A 14,322-nucleotide genomic window follows, 5' to 3' on the forward strand; every position below is an offset into this window, starting at 1 on the left:
TGCTGCTGCTGTCTGTCCACATCATCATCTTCTGCTCTGTTATCCTCTCAGTGCAACAGGTGGAGGTGGATTCAGGGGTGGAGTCTGTCCTGCTGCCCTGGAAAACTATAGTTCGTCTGCCTGAAGGTGTCAAAGTGGAGTGGAGGGATAGTAAATATGATACAGTCCATGTGTATCAGAACGGCTCTGATCAGACTGAAAAACAAGGCAGATTTTACAGAGGTCGAACCGAGATGAAGAAAAACCTGATATCTGGAGACCTCAGTCTGACCCTGAAATACCCCACAGACAGAGACAGAGGAACCTTCACCTGCACCGTCTACAACAGGGAGGGAAACATCCCAATGAACAAAAGTGGAGCTGAAGGTCAAAGGTCAGTTTAAAGTCTTTATGCTAAGCTAACGGTTGTGCTAATTTTTAAGTTTTTACTTATTTTATAACTTAATCTAATATTTAATAAATATATATAGATTTATTTATATTTTGTATTGACATATTACTACATTGTAACCAACTATTATAATTGTTTATTACTTTTATTTATTAACTCAAAGTAAAATAATCATAAATTGTATCAATTACTAATTACTAACTTATTTAAATGTCATTAAAAGCTTTAATTATTATAATTAAACCTGCACAGGAACAAAGACAACAGAACTTTTAATAGTAATAACCAGGTGAAGTTTTATTAGGTGTGAATATAAAGACCAGAACTGAATGGACTAAATCCACTGGGTTTGATATTTATGGTATATTTATGTAGATATATTTAGGATCTATTTATACTTGATGTCGTCCCTCATTATTGTTCTATTTTTCCTTATTTTAATGTTTTCTTTCTAATTTTCTTACACATGTAACTCAGTCAAATAGTACTTTATATTACAATGACACAAAACCTGTGATTAACTCCAAACATGTTTTGTTTTAGTTCACAGACTCCACATTCATTTCTTTTTCTCTGGTACCCACTATAAAATTTGTCTTTCCCCTTTTGTACAGTTCTTCTGAAGAAGAGGTGCTGGAGCAGGCATATTGTTTGATTGGAGGCGTTTCCTTTGTTATTTTATAAATTGGGAATAAACAGAGATTAACTCAGAACGTGAACCCAGCGCAGCATAAACAGACCAGTTACACACAGATTATTGTTTTTATTCTATATTTGATTTTTTGTTCTTGTTATAATTTGTAATTTGACTGTAATTTACATTATGATTATTATTTATTGAAAACCCAACAAAAGCCTTAAAAAGGAAAAAAAGCTTCAGCTGTGGAGGTCATCAGCAGCCGACTTCCTGTGAACCTGAAAGTAAACAGTAAACTTTGTGTCCTGTGACAGCTGCTTAGTTTTGGTTCTTATTTTAAACATCAGGACGATTATGATCAGTTCCAGATGATCCAGTTCTCCGGTCTGTTCTCCACAGACTGCTAAACCTCAGGGCATGATGGGAAACACCTGGCTCTCACCTGAGCTGAGATCTGATTGGTTCAGGTGTTGGATCAACAACAGGATGTTTTATAGAAACGTTTCCTCTTTGATTTACTTATCTTAAATATTAAAGTAAATACTTTGAGTTCATTAGTTCGAGTTTTCACTGTGAAGATTGATTCTTTTACAGAATCAATGTGATTTATCAGAAAATATGATTTTAGCATCAAACTCAATGATTCAGTGACAGTTTTCTTTCAGATGACTAAAATCCCATCTGCACAGATGTTTCAGCCTCTGACAGATCAATAATTAAACAGAGATCTTGGGTTTCTATTGACTGGTTCCTGTTGAACTGGGACAAAGTCCCTTAGATCTTGACACCTGCAGGCTTGTGTCGCCCTCTGCTGGTGACTCAGCACCATGTCAGGAAAGAACCACATGTTACCAGAGGAGCAGCTGGTTCTGCACATGTGCTCTTATTGATGCTCCTGATGGTTGTGAATGACATCAAGGGAGGAACAACCAGCACGGATTCGGTATTTCGTGATCCAGACTCTGTGCAGCACTGGATGTTTTCTTGTTTATTATCCCCTGAATGACTTTTCTGTTCAGATGAGTGAACTGAGAACAATGTTCACAGACCAGAGACCAGCTGATGTGTTCTTATTGTTAATTACAGACTGTTGTTCCTAAATGACTGTGTGCTGATGTAGTTTCATTGTGTTCCTGTATCGATGCCTCTACTTGTGACAGTATGTGAACACCTGTGGGAAATATTTCCTGTTAAGTTGATTCTGCTAAATGTGGACCTACCAGTCTTAGAAGCTCATTGTTTCCTTTTCCAGAACCACACAAACCTCGACATGAATATCAGGAATATTCCCACTCCATCATCTTCACCCGTTCAGTCTAGTAACAAACCTGAAGGCTTCCCTGTCCTTCACTGACATTTAGAGTTTCATTAGAAAACAGACATGATGACTGCGTTTCTTTAGGATTTGAACCTTATTGTGAAATATTGGAGTCATATGACGCTGAAACCACAAACTCATCATCTCCTGAAGCTTTTTACCAACAAACCAAAGTTTGTGGAAACGGAGCATCAAATAGATTTGATTGATTCTGTATCCGACCTCACAGGATGTGAGGATTTGTTGCTGTCAGCACAAACAGCAGCTTGATGTCTTCACTGCAGCTTCTTGTTTCCGGAACAGTTCAACTCGATCGAGCCTCGTGGTTCGAGACGGAAGAGTCGGAAAGTTTGGATTCGTTTCCACCAGTAAAACTATAAAACTCTGAATCTTCTCTGCTCATCACTAGAGGTGAGTATCTGCAAACTCCAGCACAAACAGCAGCTTCAATGCTGCTAGAAAAGTTAGAAAGTGTCCGTCTGGTTTTCAGACGAACTTCATCTCAACAGACCTTTAGTTTCACTTCCTGGAACATTTCAGTCAAATGTGTCGTTTAAAACGTCTTTAATGGACATAGAGTTAGTGGATGGTCTCTAGTTGAACACAGAGTCGTTGTTACTGTGGAGCTCCACTTACTGAGGACTGAAGGCAGCTTTTCCTGCCTCCATCAGCCTGTGGAGGAGGCGGAGATGAGCCGCTGCTCTCCCGCTGTCTGAGCCACTAAATGCGGTCTGAGCTCGGCCGGACAGCCGCTGGAGAACAGCTCCGACTTTCTCTGTCAGTAGATCCTCACTACAGGACTCATGGGGTTAAATAATGTTGATAGTAGAAGTAGAGCAGCTGATGGCAGCTTCCTCTGCCTCCCACTGCTGTCTGACTGCATTCAAGTGACACTGATATGAAAGAGGAAAGAAGAGCCAATCAGTGGAGGAGCAGCTGATCTTTGTCCAGGAGAAATGATGGAAAGGAGGATTTCAGTTTTCACTGCACATCAATGATTTGTGTTTCCTCTCCACATGAAGGTAGAAAGTGTGTGTGAGCTGATGTGGATGTGGATTCAGCAGCATGGATCAGTGTGAGGACAGAGAGGAGGGAGTCCCTCCCTCTAAAACCACTCTGTGTGGGGACCATGAGAGCCAGACCAAAGCTCAGAGGTGAGATGACTGAGACCATCGGACTGATTCTGTCTCCAAGTCTCATCTAGAATTGAATATTTCATCAGGACATTTTTACTATTCTTCTGATTCTATTTGTCATTTATGAAGGAAACTTTGACTGAATATGTGAGCGTCACCAAAGTTGTTTTTCTATCAGGTCCCATCAAAGACCAGAATCTCCTGGACCAGGACCTGAACTCAGCTGTGTGTCCTTCAAGAGCGACTGGTCAAAGTATATTATTACTGATTTTAAACATCAACCTTCATCAGACACAGAGTAAGTTGTTGAGATTTTGAAATCAGTCTGAACAATATGATGTAAACTTTCTCTGATGATAAATTGTTGTGTTCTTTGGATTTCTGGATATTTCTGATGTGAATAAGTTGATTTCTGTTTGAACTGTTGATTTGAAGGAGAAGCTTTCTTCACTATTCTTCCAGCAAACACTCTGATCATGGATCAAATCTCCATCCAGCCAGTAGCTAAACCACTGATCCTGTAGAGGGTCTCAGGGGGCTGCTCCTCTTCTAATGAAGTGCTGACTTGCAGGCAGACGTCAAAGGAAGCAGCTGAACACCACAAATGTTGAACTCTGATCAAATCTTTGTGATTGAAGTTCTCCAAATGAAGATTTTGGTACAAATGTCTTAAAGAATCTTGACTTCTTCACTTCCTGTTGGAAGACTTTAGTTCTAATGTTGTTGAAGTCAGTGTAGAGGACTGTTTGTCCCCAGTGTCAGTACCAGAGCTGACGTTTGAAGATTCATTTAGGATCCACCAACTAATGAATGAATGAAGTTGTTCAAATGTGAATAAGTCAAAGTGAATTGTGTGAGCAGCAGCACTCTGCCTCATACTCACACAGTTCAACATATTCAGACTGGGAGCTGCCCAGTACAACCAGTGTGATCCAAGCAGACTCTGTCTCTAGATGTCTTGTTCCAACACTTGAGCATTGTTCAGTGAGGGAGGCAGAGATATCTGTTGTTCAGAGCTGCTGAGACTAAACCAAAGTGACTGGTGACAGTAAAGCTTCACCACTACAGGGAGTCTCTGATTCACTGTTCACATCAAATCTCTCTTCATGGACCTTTACCTTGTGTGTGTCTCTGTGTGGACAGACATACTGTGAGCTCATTCTTGATGATTCCTCCACAGAGTGGACCAGGAGAGCTCAGAGGTTCCCAGTGGTCAGTCTGCCCAGCAGCATCCAACACACCTGGACTCCATATTTCTGGTCTGTACATGTCCAACTACTACTTTTCCATCTGTTGTGTTCCCAATTATCTCCATGCTGCACTTTTTAGACCAGTGGATTGTCAGTCTGTCCAACATGGATCTGATGTTTGGCTCCATGATTTGAGTTGGATTGTGTCATTCATATAGTTTCTGTTCCAGCTGCTGGAGGAGAACATTGTCACTTTTGTGAAGAACGAGCTGAAGAAGATCCAGAAGGTTCTGAGTCCAGATTACCCACAATGCTTAGAGAGTCAGAGGGAGGATGAGGAGGTGTTGGATGGTGAGGATGAAGAGCAGAGGAGGAGCAGCAGAGAGGCATTTGTGAAGATCACACTGAACTTCCTGAGGAGAATGAAGCAGGAGGAGCTGGCTGACTGTCTGCAGAGCAGTAAGAGGATTTCTCTAAACATTTAACATCATGGACAAATGAGACATTTACTGAGAGCTGAAGATGTGGAGTGTTAATATGTTGAAATGTGAATCATTTAGGGTCATGAAACTGTCAAACTGTGTTTTTATTAGAAATTATATTGATCATGTTTTTGTGGTTTCATTCAGGAACTCCTGCTGCAGTTTGTCAGCGTGAACTTAAATCTAAACTGAAAAATGAGTTCCACTGTGTGTTTGAGGGGATTGCTAAAGCAGGAAAACCAAACCTTCTGAACCAGATCTTCACAGAGCTCTACATCACAGAGGGAGGGACTGGAGAGGTCAATGATGAACATGAGGTCAGACAGATTGAAACAGCATCCAGGAAACCAGACAGACCAGAAACAGCCATCAGACAAGAAGACATCTTTAAAGGCTCACCTGGAAGAGAGGAACCAATCAGAACAGTGATGACAAAGGGAGTGGCTGGCATTGGGAAAACAGTCTTAACACAGAAGTTCACTCTGGACTGGGCTGAAGACAAAGCCAACCAGGACATACAGTTCACATTTCCATTGACTTTCAGAGAGCTGAATGTGCTGAAAGAGAAAAAGTTCAGCTTGGTGGAACTTGTTCATCACTTCTTTACTGAAACCAAAGAAGCAGGAATCTGCAGGTTTGAAGAGTTCCAGGTTGTGTTCATCTTGGACGGTCTGGATGAGTGTCGACTTCCTCTGGACTTCCACAACAATCAGATCCTGACTGATGTGACAGAGTCCACCTCAGTGGATGTGCTGCTGACAAACCTGATCAGGGGGAACCTGCTTCCCTCTGCTCGCCTCTGGATAACCACACGACCTGCAGCAGCCAATCAGATCCCTCCTGAGTGTGTTGACATGGTGACAGAGGTCAGAGGGTTCACTGACCCACAGAAAGAGGAGTACTTCAGGAGGAGGTTCACAGATGAGGAGCAGGCCAGAAGAATCATCTCCCACATCAAGACATCACGAAGCCTCCACATCATGTGTCACATCCCAGTCTTCTGCTGGATCACTGCTACAGTTCTGGAGGATGTGTTGAAAACCAGAGAGGGAGGAGAGCTGCCCAAGACCCTGGCTGAGATGTACATCCACTTCCTGGTGGTTCAGTCCAAAGTGAAGAACATCAAGTATGATGGAGGAGCTGAGACAGATCCACACTGGAGTCCAGAGAGCAGGAAGATGATTGAGTCTCTGGGAAAACTGGCTTTTGAGCAGCTGCAGAAAGGAAACCTGATCTTCTATGAATCAGACCTGACAGAGTGTGGCATCAATATCAGAGCAGCCTCAGTGTACTCAGGAGTGTTCACACAGATCTTTAAAGAGGAGAGAGGACTGTACCAGGACAAGGTGTTCTGCTTCATCCATCTGAGTATTCAGGAGTTTCTGGCTGCTCTTCATGTCCATATGAGATTCATGAACTCTGGAGTCAATCTGCTGTCTGAAGAACAGTCAACATTTCTGAGGTCCAAACTGTTTAGAAATGATCTAAAACCTCTCCACCAGAGTGCTGTGGACAAGTCCATACAGAGTCCAAATGGACATCTGGACTTGTTTCTCCGCTTCCTCCTTGGTCTTTCACTGCAGACCAATCAGACTCCCCTACAAGGTCTGGTCAGACAGACGGGAAGTAACTCAAAGACTAGAAAAAAAACAGTTCAGTACATCAAGAAGAAGATCAGAGAGACTCCCTCAGCAGAGAAAAGCATCAACCTGTTCCACTGTCTGAATGAACTGAATGATCGTTCTCTAGTGGAAGAGATCCAACAGTACCTGGACTCAGGAAGTCTCTCCACAGATAAACTGTCTCCTGCTCAGTGGTCAGCTCTGCTCTTCATGTTGGTGTCATCAGGAAAAGATCTGGACGTGTTTGATCCATTTAAATACTCTTCAAACTTTTCAGAGAAAGATCTTCTGTTTGTGCTGGGAGTCGTCAAAGTCTCCAAGAAAGTTGTGTAAGTGTAAAGACAATGGAATTTGTTCGTCAATAAATCCACAGCTACTGTATTTCAACAACAGAAAAGAACTTATTACTTGTTTTCTTATATTAGAAATTATTTCGTTATACCTTATCACAAATGTTGTCATGTTATACATCACTGTTTTTCAGACTGAGTGGCTGTAACCTCTCAGAGAGAAGCTGTGAAGCTCTGTCCTCAGTTCTCACCTCCCAGTCTTCTAGTCTGAGAGAACTGGACCTGAGTAACAACGACCTGCAGGATTCAGGAGTGAAGCTTCTGTCTGCTGGACTGGAGAATCCACACTGTAAATTGGAAACTCTCAGGTTAGGATTCAATATCTTAAGTACATTTTTGCAGCAGGTTTTTCTAGATCTAGAGATTTTGTGTTTTTGAGGATATTTCAAAAGTCCAAAACTGCTGATATGAGAGAGACCCAAGCAGACTAAACTTTCACATGTCACAAGCTCTAGGGGTTTCTCTTAAGTATTTTTCCAATATAGCATTGTCTCATTGACTCAGAGAAGTTGTCTGCATGAAGATTTCTGTTTTTCTTGTTAACATTGTTGTTAAAGGTAAGGTGACAAAAAAGAGGTCACTTTTCATAATGTTGAAATATTCCTCTTTATATGTGACCTAAAGATTACAATAAAAAAAAAAAAACAAATTGTAACTAAACTACAGTGGCAAAAAAAATCTTCATCTAACTCACAACAATAGAAAAACACAGTCTGCTTAAAATAATACTACACAAACGATACATGTTTTCATGTTTTATTGAGCATTACATGTAAACATTCACAGTGCAGGGTGGAAAAAGAAACGGAACCTTTGGACTTAATAACTGGTTGACCCGTCTTTGGCAGCAATAACCTCAACCAAACGTTTCCTGTAGTTACAGATCAGACCTGCACAACGATCTGGAGTCATTTTGGACCACTCCTCTTCACAAAACTGTTTCAGTGTAGCAATACTCTTGGGATGTCTGGTGTGAATGGCTCTCTTAAGGTCATGCCACAGCATTTCAATCGGGTTGAGGTCAGGACTCTGACTGGGCCACTCCAGAAGCTGTATTTTGTTCTGTTGAAGCTATTCTTTTGATTCATTGTCCTGTTACATCACCCGTCCTATGTGGAGCTTCAGTTGACGGACAGGTGGTCTTACGTTTTCCTGCAAAATGTCTTGATAAACTCTTGAATTCATTTTTCCATTAATGACAACAATCCGTCCAGGCCCTGAGGCAGCAAAACAGCCCCATGATGCTCCCTCTGCCATGTTTTACAGTGGGGATGAAGTTTTGATGTTGGTGTGCTGTGCCTTTTTTTCTCCACACATAGTGTTGTGTGTTTTTTCCAAACAACTCAATTTTGGTTTCATCTGTCCACAGAATATTTTGCCAGTAGTGCTGTGGAACATCCAGGTGCTCTTTTGCAAACTTCAAACATGCTGCAATATTTTTTTTGGACAGCAATGGCTTCCTCCGTGGTGTTCTCCAATGTACTCCATTCTTGTTTGATGTTTTCCTTATTGTAGATGTGTCAATAAAAATGTTAGCATGTGCCAGAGATTCTGTAAGTCTTTAGCTGACACTCTAGGATGCTTTTTTACCTCATTCAGCATTCTGCGCTGTGCTCTTGCAGTCATCTTTACAGGATGACCACGCCTAGGGAAACAGTGCTGCAACAGTAAACCCAAAGTTGGTGTAAGTTTTTAAAGGGCAGGACAGCTTTCAGCAACACATCCAATATCATCACAATGATTGGACTCAACGTTAGCTCACTCCTGCATACTTTTTCCACTCTGCACTGTGAATGTTTACATGTTATGTTCAATAAAAACATGAAAACATATAATGTTTGTGTACTATTGTTTTAAGCAGACTGCATTTTTTCTATTGTTGTGAGTTAGATCAGAAGACTGATGTTCTAGTCTTCCCTGCCAGACCTTCGACACAACATAAGATCAGCATTAACTGTGCATCTGCGGTGATTGTTCCTGCTAATTTCATTATTGATGACCAACTTACTTTCACGGAACACATCGCCACAGTCGCTAGGTCGTGTAGATATGCCCTCCACAACATCAGAAAGATCAGACCCTATCTGACGGAGTACACAACCCAACTCATTGTACAGGCGTTGATCTTTTCTCGCCTGGATTACTGCAATGCACTACTGATGGGTTTACTGGCATCCACGACCAAACCCCTCCAGATGATCGAAAATGCGGCAGCACGCCTCATTTTCAATCAACCAAAAAGGTCTCATGTCACACCGCTCTTCAGATCTTTGCACTGTCTTCCTGTGGCTGCAAGGATCAAGTTCAAAGCTCTGTCTCTTGCCTACAGAGTGGTTAACTCCACAGCTCCATCTTATTTCAGTTCAATCATTCAGGTCTACATCCCCTCCCGTCCACTGCGCTCAACCAGGGAACGTCGTCTGGTGGTACCAGCACCACACAGTCGACACCAAGGAAAACTGTTCAGCTCAGTGATCCCACGATGGTGGAATAAGCTGCAGAACTCTGCACGCTCAGCCACCTCACTTTAATATTTATTAAACAGCTGAAAACAGAACTATTTCGCATGTATTTTTGCAAAAAATAAAAAAAACTGCTTTCTTGTACTTACATCTCTTGAAACAGAAACACTTTTTTCATACCACTTTGCTTTGATGTTTTTTCTCTTTGACTTAGATTTTGTTTGTTTGCCTTGTTCTTCACTTGTAAGTCGTTTTGGATAAAAGCGTCTGTTAAATTACACGATGAATGAATAATCAGGACTGAGGTGTATTCATGAACAACTGATGGAAAACAGGAAATTGGAAATAGTTCACTTACTTTTTCTTTCCACTGTATGTGACTAATTTTGCCTCAAATATAAATAGGAGGATGTGATGTTGGTCTGTACCAAAAAACCCAGCACCAAGTCTCCTGTGTGTTGTTTTGTGTGTCTGCAGACTGTCAGGCTGTCTGATCACAGACGAAGGTTGTGCTTCTCTGGCCTCAGCTATTAGCTCCAACCCCTCTCATCTGAGAGAGCTGGACCTGAGCTACAATCATCCAGGAGACACAAGAGTGAGGCTGCTGTCGGCTGGACTGGAGGATTCAAACTGGAGACTGGACACACTCAGGTAAGGAGAGACCTGCTGCAGCCACAGACAATGTCTGATGGATGAGGAAGTAGGGATGTTAATAATTAATGACTCTGTTTGTTTAGATGAGTAAAACAAACACACCTCTTTGACATGAAAGGAAGAAAAATGTGTCAGCATCAGTTTGTGTCTCACTGTGGAGTCGTGTTGATGAACACTGCAGCAGAAAGTAGTTTTGTGCTGGAAACATTTCCTCTCAGCTGATGACAAATCTTCACTGAAGCACTTTACATTCAGCAAAGAAAAGAGGGGAGCTCCTGTAATTCTGACTTCAGTGTCTCATTCTGACATTGTGAACAAATCTCCTCATGATGAAATCAGGTGTTACATTAGATTCTGTGAACTGAGCAGGAAATTTATCGACCTTATAGGTAGAGATTTTATCCACAGAATGACAATGAATGAATATCAGAGGATTGAATCAGGTCACAGCATCATGTCTCTGTCTCCTCAAATAGTGATGATTGAAGCATCTTCACCTTCCTGAGATCCTGATCTTGTCATGATGAGATCTTGTGTCATATATAGGAGACAGTAAATCAGAACTAGAACATGTTCATTTCATCATTACAATCTGTCAAAGAGGAAAAACTGTTGTTCCCAGTTGAAGAATTAGTTTGTGATTGAATGTTTTTCTCCTCAAACTCCTGTTTTCACTTTCTGTCTCTGGCTGCTCCAACAAATCTGACACCAAATCAGATGAAGCCACAAAGTCTGTGTGTAATGATCAATATCCAGTAGCTGGAGGTGAACTAGACTTCCTCTGAACACAGGACAACGTGTGAAGCTCAGCTGAGATCAGTCCAAAGACATTAGAGAGAGGAAAACACACACACAGAGTCCATGTATGTGGAGTTGAGCCTCTTGGACTTTGCTCTCCAGTTTCCTGCTTCCTGTGGTGTCACATTAGTTTGTCTGGTGACAGAGTGAGACTGAAAGCAGGTGTCTGACACCAAAACTGCTGTGAACTAGAGAATTGAAATCTTTCCTCCATGTCACCTCCCTGCTCCGTAGAATTCCAAGATAAGGACTCCAATTCCTTAGTTGTTTGCTGAATGTCCATCCCTACATACAAGCCTCCATTAGAACAGAACCAGAACACACTGTGTGTATGAGAGCCATGTAATGTCCATGTGTGCATGCTGAAAGACAATGTGCTGCTCTGACCCCCCTCCTCCTTTCAGGGTCGAGCCTGGTGGAGTCCGATGGTTGAGACCAGGTCTGAGGAAGTGTAAGTGTGTTTTTAATGAGACTGATGAAAACAAAGCAGCAACATTCAATCATCTTCAAACTGTCACATCACTCATTCAAATCCCTGATGTCATGAGTCCTCATCAAACTGATGATAGATTAATAACTGCAGCTGGATTGTGTCTTGTTCTCTCCATCAGATTTCTGTCAACTCACCATCGACACAAACACAGTGAACAGAAAACTACGACTGTCTGACAACAACAGCAATGTGACACGTGTGGAGGAGGATCAGTCATATCCTGATCATCCAGACAGATTTGACCAGTGTCATCAGCTGCTGTGTAGTAATGGTCTGACTGGTCGCTGTTACTGGGAGGTCGAGTGGAGCAGAGGGGTTTATATATCAGTGAGTTACAGAGGAATCAGAAGGAGAGGAGACAGTGAAGACTGGTTTGGAAGAAACAATCAGTCCTGGAGTCTGAGCTGCACTGATGATGGTTACTATGTCTATCACAATAACAGAAAAACATTCATCTCCTCCTCTGTCTCTCACAGAGTATCAGTGTATGTAGACTGTCCTGCTGGGACTCTGTCCTTCTACAGAGTCTCCTCTGACAAACTGATCCACCTCCACACCTTCAACACCACATTCACTGAACCTCTTTATTCTGGGTTTAGGTTCTGGTCTCCTGGTTCCTCAGTGTCTCTGTGTTCAGTGTAGTACTGAGAGTGTCGTCCTGTCAGAGAAACGTTGTCTCTGTTGAACAGATAGTTCAGTCTGTACATGTCTGTCTCTTTCACTCACACACACATTTTCAGATTCATGGATTTAATCAGTTTCTTCTTGAACCAGTTCTAAATGATTCCTTGTAAACTTGTTCCTCTTCCAGTCCTTTAAAGATGAAGCTCCGATTATTCCATGATCCAGATGTTGAGGACTTGTTCTGAAGTCTTGTTCTGTCTTTTCTCTCTTTCTCTTTTCGATCCACTGACATTATTAGACATCAGTGCTGCTGTTCATAGTGACGTCAGCACAAATGACCCAACAAGATGATTTAATCTGCTGAGCAAGAGTCGACAGATTAAATCTAATAATATGAAATAATCACAGGCTGCTGGTGTTAAGTTAAACTCTAGTTAACATTAGTTACTCTGACAAACAGCTTCAGTTAAGTAACTAGTTACATTTACTCAACTACAAGTACTGAGATATTTGTATTTTACTGAAGAATTCTTATTTTATGGTAATTTTACTCTGATACAGTTCAGTTGAAAATATACTTTTTCTTCACTTCATCTATTTGATAGCTTTAGTTACTTATTGTAGACTCTAATAAAAAATCTAATAAACTACAAAGTACTAATGTTTGATTCTGGATGAAGCAGCTGTCAGTGAATAAATTCTTCGAATCAGCTGCTGTTTTGTTTCCTAGTCATTGACACAGATCTTTTTCCTTAGTTTTTATTCATTATTGTTTTTGTTTCAGTCAAATCTGCTCTAGAAATGTACATAGCATCAAGTTTAATACTGTATTGAATAACGTGTTTTCTTAGTAAAGTACTTGTACTTTTCTTCAGTGGAGTATTTTAGAAGTATTACCTTTATGTACTTACCCCCTCTGTCCACAACACTGTACAGTGTGGAGACAAGAAGCTGTTCATCAAGTGTGTAGGACATGTTTTGTCCAGTTTATGTCATGGTTCCAGCCTCGTTGCTACCTGGCTTTTTCCCATGCACTTATTTTGACAACTTCCTGTTTCCTCCTCCCAGTCTGATTACTTGCACTCACCTCATTGATTGAACCTGGTTTCCCCCACACTACATATACAGCCCTGCTCACCTTTCTCCCCTGCCAGATAGTCTAACCGCAACCCCCGGACACTATCCAGCATTTTCATTTGGACTGCCACTTTGGACATTCTAACTCTGACTGCCCTGGATCTTGCCTTTTGCCTGACCCTCCAGAACTGTTAGTTTTTCCCTCCTTCACCTGCTCACAGTACCGGACCTGTTCCTGCTCCTGCCTGTTTCCCCCTTCCTAGACCTGCACCCTTTCTACCCAGTCTCTACCTGATTCCCCTCATTGACTGATCCTGTTTCCTCCTGACCGTGAGTGTGTTTTTCCTAATCTGTTCTCTTCCTCGTGGTTACCACCCTGCTCAGACTGTTTGGACCTCTTTAGTGTTTATACCTGGATTGTCTTTCTGTTGTGGATTTTCCCTGCCGGACCTTTCACTGAACTGTCTCACTGTGTATGACCTGGATTACCCCTGACATTGGATATTTGCCTATTGGACTGTTTGTTTTGAACTGCCTTTATAAATCACCCCGGACTGTTTTCGGGTGGACTCGCTGCATGGGTTTGGAGCGGTTCATCGCCTCTTGCCTTCCCCACATTTACTGGAGCCGGTCGGTGCCTGGCTGGTGCCTATCGTCGGACCGGAGGAGCTGTACCACCGTTGTGTCCTTGTTGTGATCGGCCCAGGCAGCGTGGGGTCAATCTGGAGAACCTGCGGCCTCTCTGCCAGGCCCCCCGGACTACAAATACCTTGGCCTCACCAGCACCTGTCAGCTTCGGCCTGGTAAACACCAGGTCCCTAGCGAACAAAACTTTTATCCTTAAGGATTTCTTCAGCTCACAACGCTTGGACTTTCTTTGTGTGACGGAGACGTGGCTGAATGTTGGTGAGTCCAGTGCTCTTTCTGAACTTTTACCACCGGACTGTGGTTATTTTAACTGTCCGCGCTCGTCGGGTCGAGGCGGCGGAATAGACACCGTGTACAGATCTGTATATAAATGTAGCCGACCAGCTCTATCCAACTCCTTCTCCAGCTTTGAACTGGACTTCTTTGAACTGGGTCGCCTG

General features: G+C 42.1%; 1 protein-coding gene across 1 annotated transcript in view; it reads left to right on the top strand.

Annotated features, from left to right (window-relative positions):
• Positions 1 to 14,322, top strand: part of LOC113168709 (NACHT, LRR and PYD domains-containing protein 3-like) — a 175,499-nt gene that overhangs the window by 114,469 nt on the left and 46,708 nt on the right. Inside the window, exon 12 of the mRNA XM_033326632.1 lies at positions 7,261 to 7,434. Coding sequence (XP_033182523.1) covers positions 7,261 to 7,434 — 174 coding nt within the window. The remainder of the gene's footprint in view (positions 1 to 7,260; positions 7,435 to 14,322) is intronic.

The sequence above is a fragment of the Anabas testudineus genome, chromosome 18 (assembly GCF_900324465.2).
Source record: "Anabas testudineus chromosome 18, fAnaTes1.2, whole genome shotgun sequence".
NCBI classification, from domain to species: domain Eukaryota; kingdom Metazoa; phylum Chordata; class Actinopteri; order Anabantiformes; family Anabantidae; genus Anabas; species Anabas testudineus.